This window comes from Heterodontus francisci, chromosome 23, assembly GCF_036365525.1.
Source record: "Heterodontus francisci isolate sHetFra1 chromosome 23, sHetFra1.hap1, whole genome shotgun sequence".
Lineage (NCBI taxonomy): Eukaryota > Metazoa > Chordata > Chondrichthyes > Heterodontiformes > Heterodontidae > Heterodontus > Heterodontus francisci.
Window position 1 is genome coordinate 57,536,174 of NC_090393.1, and position 16,578 is coordinate 57,552,751.

Here is a 16,578-nt window from a genome sequence, read left to right on the forward strand (position 1 = left end):
GATAATTGTATTCTGGAGAAACAGCAAATGAAACTCGTTTTGACACTCACATGGAGCTTCTTACTTGATGTGTGGTATGCATTCAACACTGAATGATTCATGTATTGAGATACTTCATAAGCAAGTCTGAAGAGCCAGTGTCAGCGAGCTATTCAACTATGGACTGTGCTCGTAGCCCTGATGGCTACATATATTGTGGGTGCAAAGATTTGGACTGAGTTATGACTGTAGGGATTTAAACTTTTGTATATTAAAACTCTCAAAACCATATTATAGTGCAAAGTTGCTGCCTGATCCATGCTAACCATGTCTTACCACAGACTAGATCACAAGCAAACAAAATGCACCCAGCTTTCAGCTGGCAGGATAGTTATTTGTTCCCTTGTCACCTCACCAACTTAAGTGTTGTTCTCTCCGGTACCAGACCCAACAATAGTGTTCCAGCTTAGCCCCTTCAGGATCCTACTCCATGTGCTCTAACTTTCTATTCTTGGTGCCCATACTCTGCTCCCCAATACTGCTGCTGACAAACCCCAGCCTGAAAACTCGTGCCCTGCTCACCAAGACTACACTGGGCAGCTTCTGCAAGAATGACCTCTCCTTCATTCTACATCTCACCACCTCCCCGGAAAAGCTCCATGCTCTGCACCCTGGGACAGTTGGTGATCCCCGAGAATTAACTGAAAAGCCACAGCACTCAGTGGAGAAATGCTGAAAGGTGTCATACTGATCATGTATTTACTTTGGCCCATTGTGAGGGAGGCAGGGGGTCAAAGATGGCAGAAATCAGCCAGGGTTCTCAGTTCCTGTGTCCAATAACATCTTGCTGGGAAATCAGTGTCTGGGGTTAGGGAGTGTGGGGGAAGAAGGGAGTGGTTAGTGGACACAGGAAAGATCAGTTGAATGATCTGGACTCAACAATGACTTCCTAAATAAGCTTGGTACCAGTGGATCCATACCCCACTTTCTGACCCACTCCCCATGAAGATCAGTCCAGTTCACATTACAGCTGGTGCAGTTGTGTGCGCGCAAATTTGTTCAATAAGCAGTGACACTCAGTTACTAAATTGATGTTTCAATAATATGTAACTAATTTCCCTTGACTGGAACGGCAAAATTTAATTTAAAAATTGAAGAATTGTGCTCCCCTCTGGGTACCAGATGAATGGCAGCAATCACTTAAAAAAAATTAACAACTTGCCATTAATGTCAGGGACAACACTTATTGCCCATCCGGAGTTTCCCTTAACAAGATGATGCTGGGCTGCCTTTTTGAAACAGTGGAATCTGTATGGTGAAGATGAAATGCAGTTAGGTTGGGAATGCCCAGATTTTGACCCAGCAGTGATACAAGTCCAAGTCAGAATAGTTCACTTGGAGGGGAACTTGCAGCTGGGGACATTCCAATGCACTTGTTGCCCTTGTCTTTCTAGGTGGTGGAGGTGCTGTTGTAGAAGCCATGACTCATTGCTGCAGTACATCTGGTAGGTAGAACACATTGCAGCCATGCTACGCCATTGGCATCTCGTGCATTCGCCTAAACATTCACTAATGAAACAAACTGTTATAACCTGAGCAGTATTGAGCTTAGAGTCTTGCTGTAGCTGCAATATAGACAAGTGGCAAATATTCTGACTTGTGCTTTGCAGGCGGAGAGTCAGAAGGTGAGCCACTCACGAAAGAATACCCAACCCAAGACCTGGACTAGTCACCAAGGCATTTATGCGCCTGTTCCATTTGAGTTTCAATTAGGACATCCCAGGATGTTGAAGGTGGACAATCTGGCAATAGTAATGCCATTAAATATCAAGGGAGAGGTGGTTAAGTTCTCTCTCATTAGAAAGAGTCATTGCCTGGCACTTGTGCAGCAAATGTCGCTTTCCACTTAGCAGTCCAAGCCTGGATGTTATCCGGGTCTTGCTGCATGTTGGCAGAGAGTGAGTTCTGTGAATGCAGCCGTCATTATCAGTGAATAGTTCCACTTCTGACGTCATGATGGAGGGAATGTCATTGATGGAGCAGCTGAAGATAATTGGACCTAGGACACTGTCCTGCAGAATTTGAGCAGCAATGATCTGAAGCGGAGATGACTGGTTGGCAACAACCACAACCATCTTCCTTTTTGCCAGACATCACTCCAGCCATTGGAGAATTTCTCCCTGATCCTCATTAACTTCAAGTTTACAAGGGCTCCAGGGTGCCACACTCAGCCAAATGCTGGCTTGGACAGTCATTCTCACCTCACCACAGGAGGTTTGGACCAAAGCAGTAATGAACTCTGGAGTAAGTGGTGCTGGCAGAATCTAAACTCTTAAAAACTGGATTAATAGTCCAGTAACAACCACTACAAAAACTGTTTGGGGTGGGGGGAGCTCCTATTTCTGTTCGACACCTTTTTCTGGTTACACAGACGTGAAACGTTAACTGTTTTCCTCTCCACAGATGCTGCCTGACCTGAGTATTTTCAGCATTTTCTGTTTTTGTACCATCCAAACTCCACCTCGTTAGGAGTTAATATGCTGCTCCTCAGCACCACCCCTTCATTTCGACCTTAAACAACATCACAACAGTTGCACTTTTTTTTTATATATAATATATATAAAAAGGACTGCAAATGCTTGTTTTTTGCATATTTGCATTGTATTAGTTATGCTTAAACCCCAAGTTTGCTCAGCTGAAACATGCTGCGATTTTAACATTCCAAAAGTATTTGAACTTCCCTCACTTGCCTCAACATCCCACTGAGCCTCCTCTGGGACATGCTCCAAAATCCCATTCAAATCAAACAGAACTCCAGGAAAGAGACCTGCAACAGCACAAGACACAACTGGTGGAAGCTGGCAGTGGAGTAACATCGCTGACAACTCACCAAAACACAAGTACATTCTCAGTGTTGACTATATTGCTGGTTTGCTTTTGCCAAAAAAAAAAACTCAAATTAAAAACAAGCAGAGTACACAGTAATACTTAGCTAGGTTAAGACAGGGTCTTGGTTTTCAATTCATGCTTCTCTTAAAAGGTTTTCTCCAATCCACCTTCCTGCTTTGCCTTCGCCTCCTCTGCTTCACATTCACAGGCAGCCCACTCGCCAGTCTTGCACCTGTTTGTTTTATCTAATTCAATCCTGCCCATGCTGCAGGATTGAATCATATATTATGATTGCTGGTTTTGTCCTTCTATCACTATCAACTCTATCCTGCTCACTCCAATTAAAATAAAGTAATCTTGTTGCCAGTAACCTTTGCATTGCATCGCATCACAAACTGAAGCTGTGAACATGTCAAAAACTGTTTATTCATCTCCCACACTTTACCCCACCCCCACTACAGGCTTGCAGGTGACTTGCGAGCAGGCTGCTGGAAATGGGATACAACCATTTCCCAATGGGTCCCAAGCAGGTGGCTGTCCCCCTCGGATGACCTGGTAGTTACTGGAATCTTGTCTCCTGGGAAAAACAGGGCTATGAACCCAGCTCCAAAATTCCACTGTGAAAACACAAGCTGGATTGCTGCTTAAAGTTTTCAATTTTTTTAAAAATAATTCACTTAGTATGTAAAGTTCATGAGGGGACAATTGCACGCTCCCAAATCACCACATTTTTTCACGATTTCAGTCTTGCCATTGAACAAGCATGGCCTCTTCCTCAAGTTCATTTTATCATGATCCCCCATCCTTCCTTGATTTCGGAGTAATCAGAACCACACCATTATAGGAGATTAAGCCAACCAGCAGTAAATAGCAACAAGCTGTCCTCATTTGGTTGGATAATTCTAGGTTACTCACTGAGTTTTGCCTTGGTAGCCCTAATTATTGACTCAGTTTCCACCCAGACTGGAGTCAAATCTCACTAACGCCTCCTACTCTGACTCTTTCCTTCCCAGAACCCCACTTCCTAGTACAATCTTTAGGTGGTAAACCTAACGCTTCCTATCATCTAATCATTATATCCTGATTATTCTCCTCTACTCTTTTTAATCTACCAGTCCTGCACTAAACAAGAGACATCTAAGATTAAATCAATCAGTCATTTGATTACACAGTCAACTCTTTGTAACTGGCAATGCAACCCATCCCCATTATTTCTCCTATCCCTGCTTAAATATTTTAAACTCCAATGTACTAAAACAAACTGTTTCAGCTTTAACCATAGACAAGCCAAGACTTAAGCTGATCAGATCGATCACTTTCAAACTCCAGTATGTTTATGTTAGAGTTGAAACCATATTGTAAGACCCTGTCATTGGGTACTCTTCAGCATATTTGTTGCAACAGTGTTGATATGAGACTGAGTGGTACCAAAACAATAAAGATAAATCACAGACAATTGAAAATACTCTTATTGTGACACTTAACTCCATATCTCAAACTGTCCCAGCATCAGTGACAGGTCAGTAACCACCAGTAACTTGTCCTGTTAAACAGCTCAAAATACTGTGAGACCACTCACATTTGGAAGGACAATCTATAATTGCGTTGCTGAATATTTCTTCCCCATCCCCTCAAAGCTTAAATGGATGTAGCGAAAAGATTTCATGCCTCCCAACCCCCCATTACACTTCATTGAAATCCTTCCAATAATACTGTACAATCTACCAAACTTAAACAGGAAGCTTTTAAAAAAATTAATTCTTAGGATGTGGGCATCACTGGCAAGGATGGCATTTACTGAAGGTGGTGGGCCTTTTTCTGTCATGGTTTGATAACTGCCCTCAGCAAGTCACTCAGTGCAAGAGTCAAACACATTGGTGTGGTACTGGAGTCACACAGAGCCAGCCAGGTAAGGATGGCAGGTTTCCTTCCCTAAAGGACATTAAAAACCTAACTGGTTCACTGATGACAATGAGACCAGCTTATTTCTAGATTTAAAAAAAACTGAATTCAAATAGGGCGGCACAGTGGTTAGCACCGCAGCCTCATAGCTCCAGGGACCCGGGTTCAATTCTGGGTACTGCCTGTGCGGAGTTTGCAAGATCTACCTGTGACCGCGTGGGTTTTCGCCGGGTGTTCTAGTTTCCTCCCACCCCCAAAGACTTGCAGGTGATAGGTAAATTTGCCATTGTAAATTGCCCCTAATGTAGGCAGGTGGTAGGGAATATGGGATTACTGTAGGGTTAGTATAAATGGGTGGTTCTTGGTCGGCACAGACTCGGTGGGCCGAAGGGCCTGTTTCAGTGCTGTATCTCTAAATAAAATAAAATTTAAAAAAAATTAAACGCCATGGTGGGTCCACATTCTGTGTTATTAATCCAGTAACATAACCATCAGCACTGAGCAAATACAGTCAGTCATAGGATAAATCAGCCTGTATTTTCAATAAAATGAATCTTGGCCACACAAAGCTGCATGGTAGCAAGTGTTCACTATGTTTTACACAGCCACAGATTCTGCAGATCTTATTGTGTGATGCAGTGCGAGCTGCTCATCAGATACAGGATTTCCTGCAAAGTTTTGTGTCATTGGGGCATCAACTGCTGTCAGTTCATTGGGGTCAGTGACAGACAACACTTCTCCAGCACTGTAGTGATCTAATAGTTTGTAGCAGCCTGTTGCTACGCTGAAATGGCCTAAACAGAAGTCACAAACGTCATCCTTCTCAATCTATCTGCATCCTCCTCCAATTCCTCTCCTCCACTGGCGAGTTGAGTCAGACTGTCCTTGCTTGATTCCACACTTACCTATCCAGTCTTGGCCAGAAAATCTCTTACAATGACTTCTCTTCCCTCATCATTACCTCTGGGAGATTCCTTCCCCCAGCCCCCCCAAAGGATCTATCCTTGGCCCCCCCATTTTTTTTTCCCATCTACACGCTGCCCCTCAGCAACATCAAAAAACAATTAGGTCCCAGGTGTACGCTGCTGACACCCAGCTCTACCTCACCACCACCACCTCCTTTCTCAGCCCCTGCACTACCTATGTTGTCAGATGGCTTATCCAATAACCAGTCCTGGATGAGCAGAAATTTCCTCCAATTAAATACTGGGGAGACTGAAGCCATTGGCTTCAGCCCCCACCACAAGCTCCATTCCCTAGCAATCAACTTCATGCCGCTCCCTGGCCACTGTCTCAGACTGCAAACCATGTCTTCCATTGTCTAGGCTCGAAATCTTTGGAATGTCCTCCCTACACTCTTTTTTAAGACCATCCTAAAAAAAAACCTACCTCCTTCTTCGGCTCAACATCAATTTTTGGCTGATTATGTTCCTGTGAAGTGTCCCAGGATAATGTTAGAGTGCTATATAAATGAAAGTTGTTAAGTATTTAAATATTCTTCCTCTGAGCACCATGAACTGAAACGACACTTTCCACTGGCACAACATGACAACCAGAGCACATTCATAAACTACTCTCAAATCAACCACGTCAAAAACCAAAACAGCAAAGTCATCAACTACAACTCAATTCAAAGAAAGATTAAGAATTGGTAAGAAGTTCCCAATTCTGAATCATATCTGACTGACCCTTGAGCATTTTTCATGACAGAAAAAGGGAATGCAGTGACTTCTGCACAGTCTGAACAAGATAAAGTCTAATTTTAAAAGAAACTTCCAAATCATGGAGGGTGACAGACACACACTTGCCAACCCAACCCGGGCTCCCTCCCACCAGCTGCCCCTCCCCAGCTTCCTCCCTCACACTAACCCTCCCCCCTTCCCTGGGCTCCCTCCCACTGGCACCCGCCACCCTGGCTCCCTCCCTCCCCTTCCACCAGCTGCCCCTCCCCAGCTTCCTCCCTCACACTAACCCTCCCCCCTTCCCTGGGCTCCCTCCCACTGGCACCCGCCACCCTGGCTCCCTCCCTCCCCTCACACTGGCAACCCCGCCCCAGCTTCCTCCCTCCTTCCCTGGGCTCCATCCCTCACACTGCCCCCCCCCCCGAGCTCCCTCCCTCAGACTGGCCCCCCCTCCCCAGGCTCCCTCCCTCACATACGAATCAGGAGCAGGAGTAGGCCACTCAGCCCAGCGAGCCTGCTCTGCCATTCAATAAGATCATGGCTGATCTGATTGCAAACTCAACTCCACATTCCTACCCGATAACCTTTCACCCCCTTGCTTATCAAGAATCTATCCACCTCTGCCTTAAAAATATTCAAAGACCTTGCTTCCAATGCCTTTTGTGGAAGAGAGATCTAAAGTCTCATGACCCTCAGAGGAATAAATTTCTCATCTGTCTTAAATGGGCGACCCCTTATTTTTTTTTTTTTTAAGAACAGTGGCCTCTATTCTAGATTCTCCCACAAAAGGAAACATCCTTTCCATAGCCACCCTGTCAAGACCTCTCAGGATCTTATGTGTTTCAATCAAGACACCTCATACTCCTAAATTCCAGTAGATACCTGTCCTCACCTGTCCAACCTTTCCTCAGAAGACAACCCGCCATTCCAGATATTAGTCTATTAAACCTTCTCTGAACTGCTTCCAATGCATTTACATCATTCCGTAAATAAGGAGACCAATACTGTACATAGTACTCCAGATGTAGTCTCAATGCCCTGTATAACCTCCCTTTTGTATTCAATTCCGCTCGCAATAAACAATTTTCTATTCGCTTTCTTAATTACATACTGTACCTGTATGCACACTAACCTTTTGCGATTCATGCACCAGGACATCCGGATCCCTCTACAATCTCTCACCATTTAGATAATATGCTTTTTTTAAAAAAAATTCTTCCTGCCAAAGTGGACAATTTCACATTTTCCCACATTATACTCCATTTGCCAGATCTTTGCCCACTCACCTAACCTATCTATATCTCTTATGATGTCATGTGGCGCCTTATCATCCACCGGTTCCCCTTTATCCACAGCACGTTACTTCTTTACAGAACTCCAACAAATTGGTTAAACATGATTGCCCTTTCACAAAACCCTGTTGACTCTGCCTGATGACCTTGAATTTTTCTAATTACCCTGCTATAATGTCTTTAATCATAGCTTCTAACATTTTCTCTATGACATATATTAAGCTAACTAGCCTGTAGTTTCCTGCTTTCTGTTTCCTTCCCTTTTTGAATAAAGGAGTTACATTTGCTATTTTCCAATCTAATGGAACCTTCCCCGAATCTAGGGAATTTTGGGAACTCAAAACCAACGCATCAACTATCTCACTAGCCACTTCTTTTAAGACCCTAGGATGAAATCCATCAGGACCCAGAGACTAGACGCAGACTTGGGTATGCAGTGCACAATTTCAAAACTTGCAGCTGACACTAAAATTGGGAGTATTGTGAACTGGAGGAGGATAGTGATAGACTTCAAGAGGACATAGGCTGGTGAAATGGGCGAACACATGGCAGATGAAATTTAATACAGAGAAATATGAAGTGATATATTTTGGTAGGATGAACGAGAACAGACTGAAAGCTAAAAACTGAACGGTACAATTCTAAAGGGGATGCAGGAACAGAGATAGAACGGGGGTGCATGTATACAAATCATTGAAGGGGAGGGTAGGTTGGGAAGTGGGTTAAAAAGGTATACAGGATCCCGAGCTTTCTAAATAGAGGCAGAGAGTACAAAAGCAAGGCAGTTATGACAGTCCTTTATAAAACACTGGTTCAGCCTCAATTGAAGTATTGTGTCCAATTCTGGGCACCACACTTTAGGAAGGATACGAAGGTATTGGAGAAGATGCAGAAAAGATTTAAGAGAATGGTTCCATAGGGTGAGGGGCTTCTGTTAAGTGGTTAGATTTGAGAAGCTGGGGTTGTTCTCCTTAGAGAAGGTTGAAAGGAGATTTATTAGAAGTGTTCAAAATCATGAGGGGTCCAGACAGAGTAAATAGGGAGAAATGGTTCCCATTGGCAGAAGGGCCAAGAACCAGAGGACACTGATTAAAGGTGAATGACAAAAGAACCAATAGCTACACGAGAAAAAACATTTTATGCAGTGAGTGGTTAGGATCTGGAATGCACTGCCTGAAAGTGTGGTGGAGGCAGCTTCAACTGTGGCTTTCAAAAGGGATTTGGATAAGCACCTGAAGAGTAAAACATTTTCAGGGGTGCAGGGAAAGGGCAGGAGAGTGGGACTAACTGAGTTGCTCTTGCAGAGAGTCAGCACAGACAGGCCAGCCCAAATTACCTCCCCCTGTGCTGCAACCATTTTATGATTCACTGACACCATCCCTGGACACTCATTAACATGATCATCAGGTTCCAACAGTCACTGACCGCCACACTTACCCCATCTCCAGGCTGATTTACATTCACTGACACACACGTGCACGCTATCCTTGAACTGGTCCCATTCCCAGAAACACACTCTCATTGCCACATTTGCTGTAACCCCAGACTCTCTCACTCAATGACACATTAGAATCATAGAAATTTACAGCACAGAAGGAGGCCCTTCAGCCTATTGCATGCACACCAGCTGACAAGGAACCATCCAGCTTAATCCCACTTTCCAGCTCTTGGTCCGTAGCCATGTAGGTTACTGCACTTCAAGTGTATATCCAAGTACTTATTATGAAGGCTTCTACCTCTACCACCTTTTCTGGCAGAGTTCTACATCTTTATCACCCTCTGGGTGAAAATATTTCCCCTCTAAACCTCCTCCCACCTCTTACCCTAAATCTATGCCCCTAGTTATGGGACTCCTCAATCAAGGGCCTTCCTTTCCACCCTATCTGGACACCTCACAGTTTTAAACTCTTCAGTTAGGTCTCCCCTTAGCCTCCTCTGTTCCAAAGAAAATAACCTCAGAACTGAAATTTTCCAGTCCAAGCAACATCTTGGTAAATCTCCTCTGCACCCTCTCTAACACAAACACATCTTTCCTAAGGTGCAGTGACCAGAACTGTACGCAGTACTCCAGCTGTGGCCTAACTAGTGTTTTATACATTTCCAGTATAAGCTCCCAGCTCTTTTATTCTATGCCTCACACAGTCATATTCATTCTGTCCACACATTATCCCACACTCACTCCTCTGTCCAGCCCCTCTCTCACATTGACTCGCTAGTGCCCAGCCTCTCACACTCCCTTCCCTATATCTTTCAGCAGGCGCTTTATCTCAGGAGCTCGGTAATCGCCAGTCCCTCCCTCCCCGGTATTTACACTTCAATGCCAGTTCCGGTTCCCTTCCCGCAAGCCGACTTCTGACAGAAAGAGTGGGAGCCCCGGCGGCTGCGGCCTATCCACCCTCCCGTACTCAGCCTGGCTGCCTGCGATTCCCGTTCTCCAGCCTATGCGGACGCTGGTGTCGGGGCCTTGGACTCGGCCTGTTTCCTGCTACCGCCCCGGCTCCAGCGCTCAGTTTTCCCGGCTGCTTCTTACCGCTGTCCCCGATGATGAGCAGTTTGAAGAGATGGTCATAATCCCTGGCCATGGCGGCGGCGGTACTGAGCGAACAGCTCGGCTCAGTCTCTCAGTGGCGGCGATGCCGCTTCCTCCAACTATTTGTGCAGGGCGGCTGCGACTATCCGGCTCCCGCTCGGATCGGCTCTTTCCGGAATCACTCGACTCCCCAACGGCATCCGTCCGGCTGGCTTCCGGAAATAGCTCCCGCCTCCATCACTTCGGCTCTTTCCGGATACGCTCGGCTTCCCAGCTGCCACTGCCCCTGGAGTTCGGCTCTTTCCGGAAACGCTCGGCTTCCCAACTGCCGCTGCCCCTGGAGTTCGGCTCTCCGGAAACGCTCGGATCCCGGCTGTCGCTGCCCCTGGAGTTCGGCTTTTTCCGGAAACGCTCGGATCCCAGCTGTCGCTGCCCCTGGAGTTCGGCTCTTTTCGGAAACACTCGGATCCCGGCTGTCGCGGCCCCTGGAGTTCGGCTCTTTCCGGAAATGCTCGGCTCCCTGGGTTTGGCTGTTTCCGGAAACGCTCGCCTTTTTCCTGTAGAGATAGTGGAATACCTGTGGGACATGATGATTCCTGCGACCCTGTAAATATATTGCCCAGGAAACAGCTGCTGAGGGACGATAGATGTAGCATGTGAAGTTACTCTTTCTCACCCTGGTCATTGTCCCTGGTACGGTCCTCATCTCCACCTCAAGTCCAAGGGATGCAGACTTCATAGAATAGTTAGAGCGCAGGAGGCCATTCGGCCCATCGTATCTATGCAACTCAGCGAGACCCACTCTACCACCCTGTAGCCCTGCAATTTTTTCTCCAGCAGCCATCCAATCCCCTTTTTAAAGCCGATTGAATCTGCCTCCATCACACTCTGAGGCAGTGCATTCCAGATCCTAACCCCTCACTACGTAAAAAGTTTTTTTCTCATGTCGCCTTTGGTTCTATTGCCATTCACCTTAAATCGAAGTCCTCTGGTTCTCGACCCTTTCACCAAGGTGCTTGATGGCTGGCACAGATGATGGGCCAAAGGGCCTGTTTCTGTGCTGTATAACTCTATGACACCAATGGGAACAGTTTCACTATTAACTCTGTCTAGACCCCTCATGATTTTGAACACCTCTATCAAATCTCCTCTCAACCTTCAACCTAAGGAGAACCACCTCAGCTTCTCCAATCTATCCACATAACTGAAGGCCCTCACCTCTGGAACAATTATCGTAAATCTTTTCCACCCCTTCTCCAAAGCCTTCGCATCCTTCCTACAGTGTGGTGCCCAAAATTGGACAATATTTCAGTTGAGGCCGAACTAATGTTTTATAAAGGTTCACCATAACTTCATTTCTTTTGTATTCTATGTCTCTATTTATAAAGCCCAGGATCCCGTATGCCTTTTTCATCACTTTCTCAACCTGCCCTGTCACCTTCAACGATTTGTGCACATATACCCCTAGGTCTCTGTTTCGGAACCCCCTTTAGAATTATACACTTCCGTTTATATTGCCTCTCCTCGTTCTTTGTCCTAAAATGTATCATTTCACAGTACTCTGTATTAAATTTTATCTGCCACATATCCACCCTTTCCACCAGCCTGTCTTAGAGTCATAGAGAGATACAGCAATGAAACAGACCCTTCGGCCCACCGAATCTGTGCCGACCATCAACCACCCATTTATATTACTCCTAAATTAATCCCATATTCCCGACTACATCCCCACCTTCCCTCAATTATCCTACCACCTACCTACACTAGGGGCAATTTACAATGGCCAATTTACCTATCAACCTGCAAGTCTTTGGCTGTGGGAGGAAACCGGAGCACCCGGCAGAAACCCATGTGGTCATAGGGAGAACTTGCAAACTCCGCATAGGCAGTACCCAGAACCGAACCCGGGTTGCTGGAGCTGTGAGGCTGCGGTGCTAACCACTGCTGTCTTCTTGAAGTCAATCACGATTCTCCTCACAGTTCACAAGAAAAGCAGTGGTCCTTGTACCAGCCCCTGGGGAACTCCATTTTATACCTTCCTCCAGCTGAAAAACAATGATTCACCACTGACCTCTGTTTCCGATCACATACCCAACCTCGTATCTATGCCTCCACTTTCCCTTTTATTCCATGGGTGTCAATTTTACTGACAAGCCTATTATGTGGCTCTTTTTCAAACGTAGTTTGAAAGTCCATATCATAAACTTGAACGTATAAGGCGAGCAGCTGGTTTAGCCACTCACTGCCTGATCTGGCAGGACCACATTAAGCACTATTGGGTCCTGTTCTCATCTGTCAAAACTGCTCACTATTCCAGGATTATCCTGGAATGCAAAGTAAACCCCGGCTTCTTTTCTCTACTGTAAACTGCATCCTTAAACCTCTCTTCCCTTGTCTCCTCCAGCCTTACCTCCAATGCCAAGTGCGAGGAGCCCATAGACGTCATTGTCACTAAGATTGAGACCATCCAATGAACTGTCTCTACCACTTCCCTCCTTTCCCCTAAACCATGGGGCCAAATGTCCTCAAAGATCCCCCCTGCCCTGAACTTGCATCTTTCTCTCATTTCTCTCCTATCTCCCCTCATGCTCTCTCTCAACTCAACTTGTCCTTGAGATCCATCTCCTGCACCCTAAACCTTCTTCCCACTAAAATGCTAACCACTCAACTTCCCTTCCTGGCCCTCATGTAAACTGATATTGTTAACAGTTCTCTCTCATCAGGTACTGTCCCTCTCTCCTTCAAGTCTAATTATTCCCTCTGTCTTCATAAAATCCACCCTTGACCCCTCCATCCTTGCAAACTACTGTCCCATCTCCAACCTCCTTTTCCTCTCCAAAGTCCTTGAACCTGCTTTGGCCTCTCAAATCTGTGCCCATCTTTCCCAGAATTCCATGTTTGAATCCCTCCAATCACGTTTATGCCCCTCCTTAGTACCAAAATGGCTCTTTTCAAAGTAAAAAATTACTTCTGTTGTGACTATGATAAAGATAAACTATCCCTCCTTGTCCTTCTCGACCTGTCTGCAAACTTTGACACAGTTGACCACACCATCCTCCTCCGGCGCCTCTCCACCAATGTCCAGCTGGGTGGGACTATCCAGTCATAGCCAATCATTTGCAACAGTTTCTCTTCCTGCTGCTTCTGATAATCCCCAAGGATCTATTCTTGCCCCCCTATTTCTCATCTACATGCTGCCCCTCAGCCACAGTATCTGAAAACACAGCGTCAGCTTCCACATTAAAATAAAAGCAAAATACTGCGGATGCTGGAAATCTGAAACCGAAAAAGGGTCACTGACCCGAAACGTTAACTCTGCTTCTCTTTCCACAGATGCTGCCAGACCTGCTGAGTGATTCCAGCATTTCTTGTTTTTGTGTCAGCTTCCACATGTCTGCTGATGACACCCAGCTCTTAAAAACTTACATTTATGTAGCTCTTTTCATGACCATCAGGCATCTCAAAGCACTTTACAGCCAGTGAAGTAGTTTTGAAGTGTAGTCATTGTTGTACCTCTCCCAGCCACCTTTAAATTGTCACATTGCATGTCTGATGGATGAGCAGAAATTTCCAACTAAATATTGTGAAGACAGAAGCTATTGATTTCAATCCCCAATACAAACTCTGCTCTCCCTACCCAGCAACTAGTCTCAACCTTGGTGTCATTTTTGACCTTGAGATGAGCTTCCAACTGCATGTCTGCACCATCACTATGTTCACCTGTTTCCACCTCTGTAACATCGCTTAATCAAGCAAGATCTGGATGACATTCAGGCTTGGGATGATAAGTGGCATGTAACATTCACACAACTGCCAAGCAATGACCAACTTCAACATGAGAAAGTCTAACCAACTCAACTTGATATTCAATGGCATTACTATTCTTGAATCCTCCGCCATGAATATCCTGGGAGTCACCATTGACCAGAAACTTAACTGAACCAGTCAGATAAACACAGCAAGTCAGAGGCCGGGTATTCTGTGGCAAGTAACTCACCTCCTGACTCCCCAAAGCCTTTCCACCATCTGCAGGGCACAAGTGAGTGTGATGGAATACTCTCCACTTGCCTGGAGGCGTTCAACTCTAACAACACTTATAAAGTTTGATACCATCCAGGAGAAAGCAGCCCTCGAGTGGCACCCCATCCACCACCTTCAACATTCACTCCCTCCACCACTAGTGAATCTGCCTGCAGTGTGTACCATTTACAACATGCATTGCAGCAACTCACTAAGGCTTCTTCGACAGCACCTTTCAAACCCACAGCCTCTACCACAGAGAAGGACAAGGGCTGCAGGAACATGGAACCACTACCACTTGCAAATTTTCTTCCAAGTCACACACCATCCTGACTTGAAAATTTATCACCGTTCCTTCAATGTCACTGGGTCAAAATCCTGGAACTCCCCATCTAACTGCAGTGTGGGAGTACCTTCACCACATGGACTCCAGTGATTCAAGAAGGCAGCTCAGCACCATCTTCTCAAGGGAAATTAGGATGGGCAATAAATGTTGGCCTTGCTAGCAACGCCAACATCTCGTGAATGAATAAAAACTCCACCCTCTTTCAGCTCATCTACTGCTAAACTTGACTATTCCAACATACTTCTGGCCAGCCTCCCACATTCAACACTCCCTAAACTTGAGATCATCTAAACTCAGCTGCCTGTGACCTAACTCGCACCAGGTTCCGTTCGCCCATCACCCGTGGTTGCTGACCTACATTGGCTCTGCATTAAACAATGCCTTGATTTAAAAATTTTAATCCTTGTTTTTAAATCCCTCCATGGCCTCATCCCTCCCTATTTCTGTAATCTCCTCCATCCCCGAGATCTGCACTCCTCAATTTTGACCTCTTGAGCATCCCCAATTTTAACCACTCCACTATTGGCAGCTCTGCCTTCAGCTCTGGAATTCTCTCCCTAAACCTCACCTCCTCCCTATCCTTTAACACTCCTTAAAATGTACTTCCTTGACCAAGCTTTTAGTCATCTGCACTAATATCTCATGTTGGATATGTGTCAAATTTTATTTGATAACACTCCTGTAAAGCCTAGGGACATCTTACTACATTATATAAATACAAGGTGTTGTTGGTATTTTGGCCCCTTTATATTTTGAGAGGTAGAACATAGGGTTAAACTTTGCAAAATCCTTCCCCAAGTTGACAGATGCAATAGAATCTGAGATACTGTATGTTGTATCCATGGTCAGTGAAAGGATTGGACTTGATGGATCGAATTTTTCTTTAAGTGAATAAAATTCACTGCAAGAAAAACAGCAAACAGTAATCCTAAAATGATCTGGTGACAATCAGACCTAAACGTTTTGAACTTGCGAAAGACAAGTTCCATCACATCTCTGGCCAGCTTCAAGCTGATCTAAAGAGAAATCCTAGCCTTCCCTTTGCTACTTGAGTAATGGGCTTATACCTCTTTTGAAACCAATGCTAACTCAAAAGGAGGGACTAAGTACCCCTATTAAAGGGACATCAGTAATAATTGGGTAACAAAAAGAAACTTTAAAGGTGACTAGAATCAAATTAAAATAACATTCCCAGGGGTGATGACGCACCCAGTCCCCGCAGTGCCCACCGGTCGCAGAAGACCTCAAGCGAACACTGCATGCTCTCTCTCCAGGGCGTGGACATAGCTGTGGGAGAGAGGCAGGCAGTCGGGCTGAATGACGCCCTCAACTGCTTGCTGCCTGAACCTGTTGATGGTCACCTTGGCCAGGCGCAGGAGCAGTCCCACGAGGAGGTCCCTCAAACTGCCCGCTCCCCTCCACACTGGATGGCCAAAGATCAGGAGCATGAGACTTAAGTGCAGCTCCCAGAGATGGTGAAACAGGGGCTGCAATCTCACGCATTCTAAATAGAATCATAGATGTGAAACACAGACTTCCTCTAGGCTGCAAAAATTACAGGCGGCCTGGGAGTCAGTGAACCTACTTAGCCACCTATTGCACGGGAAGTAATGGGCTTATAGGTGATCTCATAAGAACCAATCTCATTATACAATGGCACTGTGAAGGGCTGCAGTCAAAGGAAGGCTGTCAATACTGATATGCATTTAAATACCATAATGATTTCAGAAGGTGAAATGCTGCAGCTTACAAAGTTCTGCTACTTTCATGAGCATTCTCCTGTCGTCCAGTAATTGTGCCTCAACCAATATTGCTAAAATAATTTAACTGGTTATTTAATTCATCACTGTTTGTGGGACCCTTGATGTGTGAAAATTGACTGCGAAATGCTTTGGGATGTCCGAAGCTGCAAAAGGCATTTTACAAATACAAGTACTT

At 45.4% G+C, this 16,578-nt stretch overlaps 1 protein-coding gene across 1 annotated transcript in view; it reads right to left on the reverse strand.

The window, feature by feature from the left end:
- Nucleotides 1-10,470, reverse strand: part of rab35b (RAB35, member RAS oncogene family b) — a 48,576-nt gene extending 38,106 nt beyond the window's left edge. Inside the window, exon 1 of the mRNA XM_068055357.1 lies at nt 10,275-10,470. Coding sequence (XP_067911458.1) covers nt 10,275-10,326 — 52 coding nt within the window. The 5' untranslated portion in view covers nt 10,327-10,470. The remainder of the gene's footprint in view (nt 1-10,274) is intronic.
- Between the last annotated feature and the right edge of the window lie 6,108 nt (nt 10,471-16,578).